The sequence below is a fragment of the Aplysia californica genome, unplaced genomic scaffold (assembly GCF_000002075.1).
Source record: "Aplysia californica isolate F4 #8 unplaced genomic scaffold, AplCal3.0 scaffold01044, whole genome shotgun sequence".
Classification (NCBI taxonomy): domain Eukaryota; kingdom Metazoa; phylum Mollusca; class Gastropoda; order Aplysiida; family Aplysiidae; genus Aplysia; species Aplysia californica.
In genome coordinates this window covers 140,522-144,145 of record NW_004798314.1, presented here as the reverse complement: position 1 = coordinate 144,145, position 3,624 = coordinate 140,522, and the positions used below count along the sequence as shown (strand labels likewise).

The 3,624-nt window shown below is 40.3% G+C and overlaps 1 protein-coding gene across 1 annotated transcript in view; it reads left to right on the top strand.

Annotated features, from left to right (window-relative positions):
- LOC106013603 overlaps nt 1-2,419 on the top strand; it is a 4,008-nt gene extending 1,589 nt beyond the window's left edge. The window contains exons 2-3 of the mRNA XM_013089779.1: nt 813-936; nt 2,173-2,419. Coding sequence (XP_012945233.1) covers nt 813-936; nt 2,173-2,419 — 371 coding nt within the window. The remainder of the gene's footprint in view (nt 1-812; nt 937-2,172) is intronic.
- The last annotated feature ends 1,205 nt before the right edge of the window (nt 2,420-3,624 follow it).

Here is a 3,624-nt window from a genome sequence, read left to right as displayed (position 1 = left end):
CCACCCCCACCCCCCAAAACCCACTCTCTCACACACGCAGTCTTCGCTGAACTATTCACCCCTCTAAAAAAATGTCTCATTTATACAATACGCTTTTGAAACTGCAATTATGAAATTAAGAGACTGGATCACTTTGGTAATACATCAGATTGTTGTACCGATATTTTAAAATTCTCAATACTTTAAATGCATTGGACACGTACTCTTTAAAAAGTGTGTTGTATTTTATAACGCTGTAAATCGTCCGAGAGTGGTTAGGTTTGCTTTTGGGATTCCTATTTGTTTTATATGTGCAACTGTGAAACTGAGTAATGGACGCTCACATTTCTTAAAAGTGGAATTGAAAAAAACCAATTCCTCAATGCTCCAATATTTCATAACGCTACATAGTGATTGAAACCTACAATCATATAAACTCTTTAGTTCAAAATCATGAAAACCAGACCCCGTCAAGTTCTAAGTAACTTAGGATGCTACCTTTGTAATCATATGAAGAAACAAAACCAATTTCCAGGACAGTCGAATCAGAGCCACGTCCTGTGAACAATGTTCCCACTGGAAACAAAAAAAGGCTTTTGTAGACGAAGAAAAACTTGCCAAGAGATTAAGAACAAATAGATGGAGAGAAAAATTTAGGATAAAATGTTTTTAAGAATGGTATCTGATCAGTACAATAAGAGGAGAATCACGATTGCTGATGTTTGTTTCAGATCTGGATCGAAGTATGAGAAAAAGTGTCGTATTTGGGGCCGTTTGTGTCGCAATTGCCGTAAAATTTTTCTCTAAACTCTAAACTTTCCCTCGTCTTGCAGGTTTCCGCACGTACATCCACACCGGCACCACCCCTGGCTATGTGGGCTTTGTGGCTCTAGTGCCCGCCCACAAGCTGGGCATGTTCTTGGCGCTCACAGGGGACGACTACGGCTTTGAGTACAGGTTTGTGGAGACAGCGAAACATCTTGTCTGTTAGTTTTTGAGCGCTTCATCAGCTACGGTACTTGGGTGGTTGACGGTTGCTCTGGTGTAGTTTGTTCTTCTTTCCCATAAAACTTCTATCGTCTCTATCTCCCATCCTTCTTTTTTGTGTTTGTTACTCTCTTGTAGCATCTCTAATCTTCGGCACTTATATGACCTTATTCTATTGCAAGCACCGTAAAACACACTTACTAAAACTAAACAAGCTACGGTACTGTATGCTTCTCGGGAAGCCGATAATGATTCTGAGTGTTCTCTGGTCTGCTGGTGTAATGATATAAAGTAAAGCTCATAGAACGTGCTGTTGAGCGAGTTTATGCGCTAAACATAAAATATACTATTTATTATTTATTTGTACGTTTCTGTTTCTGCGTGTTTGTATGTCTCTTTGTTGTTTGTTCAGTTGTTCAAGGTGCACATCTGTGTAATTGTGTGAGTTTGGCTTTGAGTACAAGCTATTTTTTTTCTTTTTCTTTTTTTTTTCCTTTTTTTTTGTTGTTGTTGCTTGTCTACTTCTTTGTTTGCTTGTTTGCTCGAAATGTACACTTATCCAGGTTCAGCTTTGAATGTAGATTCCCAATCCTGTGAAATTAGAGCTGTCTGCCTAAAACGAGCTATTCATTCCAATTAAGACAAAATGTCAGCATCTGTTCGTATCCTTTGGATATTGCCCTTATAAGTTATATTAACTACAGAAACAAACGTTCACGGGCCTATCGGCCTAAACGTACTATACTAGCATAAGAAATAAGAATGTCTGTATCTGTTAGTATCCTCGAGATCTTGCCCTGACGAATTAGGTCAATAACAGAAACAAACTTTTGCAGGCCTTTCGGCCTAAACTTCGGTACATGCTACAGAAGATTACCCTTTATATAACCGTAATATTATGCACCGTACTTCATCCGAAAGCTGTTCAAACGCTCTAGTTCCAGAATTCTAATCTAAAGAGAGATAAAAACTGCTTCATTCCTTTAACAAAAATTGTACTCAAATGATGTATCTTTCATACTTAAAAAAAAACATTTAAAATGTGAATTCCGACAAAATTTTACTGGAGCACATGCAACTGGCCCATCACAGATTAAGGGATTGCAATTTGTTTCTTGTTTCAAAATGTTGGGCTAAGCACATCATATATGTAGTTCAATATTCTGTACATCTGGCCGACAACAACTTATTTCCCTCCCTTGTCAGACTGGCCCTGGCCAGCTACATCCTGGACACCATGACCGGAGACACGCCCTGGCTCAACACCTCCACTCTCTGCACCTTCCCACAACCCTGGGCCCAGGACAAGACACGCCCACCCTACACCTTTGACCCCAACCTCCCGCCCAGCCGCCCTCTCAGCCAGTACACGGGCGTCTACCGGAGCGACATCTATGGGGATTTGATTGTGGACTTCAACATAACCATGAACGCTCTGCAAATCAGGTTCTGATCAAATGGGGAATCCGAAAGAGGCTGCCTGTTTATCATCTTTTTTAATGCTTTTACTTACCCTACTGCTGCTGTTGCTGCTGTTGTTGTTGTTGTTGTTGTTGTCGTTGTTGTTGTTGTTTTGTTGTTGTTATTGTTGTTGGTGTATGTCTAGAATGTGCATTGTTGTTGCTGATGTTGTTATTGGTGTGGTGTTCCTGTAAATGATATTGATTGTGTTGTGTTGAAGAGAATAAAAAGAAGTAAAGGCTTGAAAAGTTTCGACAAATCCGTGGTAGACAAAAAGACTTTCAACGCTTTGCCGGTAGGACTTCTTCCGGAACATAACCAGTTGGAAAAATTACTATGGCAACAAGGAGTTATATTGCTGTTATGTAGTTGTCATACTTACTTTACTTTTTTCTTCCGCTTGTACCGGGGGGTGTCGAGGGGAGACACATGCGTCTGTCTGCAGCAAGGCGAGTGGCCTGTAGGAGGGACATCCCGTGAGCTCTGAGGGTGTCTGCCACAGATTCACTCCATCGTCGCCTTGGTCTTCCTCTGGCTCTCCATCCAGAATATTTAAAGTGTATTGCTCTCAGAGCTGGGTGGTTTGAGGGCCTCCGCGTGAGGTTGTCATGCTGTTGCTAAACTGTTACTATGCTGTTGTTAATGATGATAGCAATGTTCTTGTTCACGTGGTGCTTTGTTGTTATTGTTGGTATTGCTGTTTCTGTTGTTATGGTTGTTGTAACTGATGCTGACGATGTCGTCGGTTGTGCTGGCGTTGTACATGATGATGACTGTGATATTATTGTTGTTGTAAGGCCGCAGCTGTTGCTGGTGCTGTTGCTGGTGCTGTTGCTGGTGCTGTTGCTGTTCTCGTGTTTGCTGTTACTATCGTGGTTGTTGTTTCCAGAACGTCTCACATAGAGTCATACAGCGTGGGCCACCGACGGGGCTGGAAGAATTTTTTTCTCAAATCATCATTTATAAAAGGGACTTTTCAAGACAGATTGTGAGATTTCGTAACCGACTGGTGTAGAAACATTTCAGAAATTGAAGATTAAAAATAGACTCGAACTGACACCTACACTTGAAGGAGAGAATATATAATTTGGAGTTGACCCGTAATATAATTAAAATTTTTACTTTTTGGAAAGATGAGATGAAAATTTACATATTTACACTCATATATTATATGTATGAGATATATATATAATATAT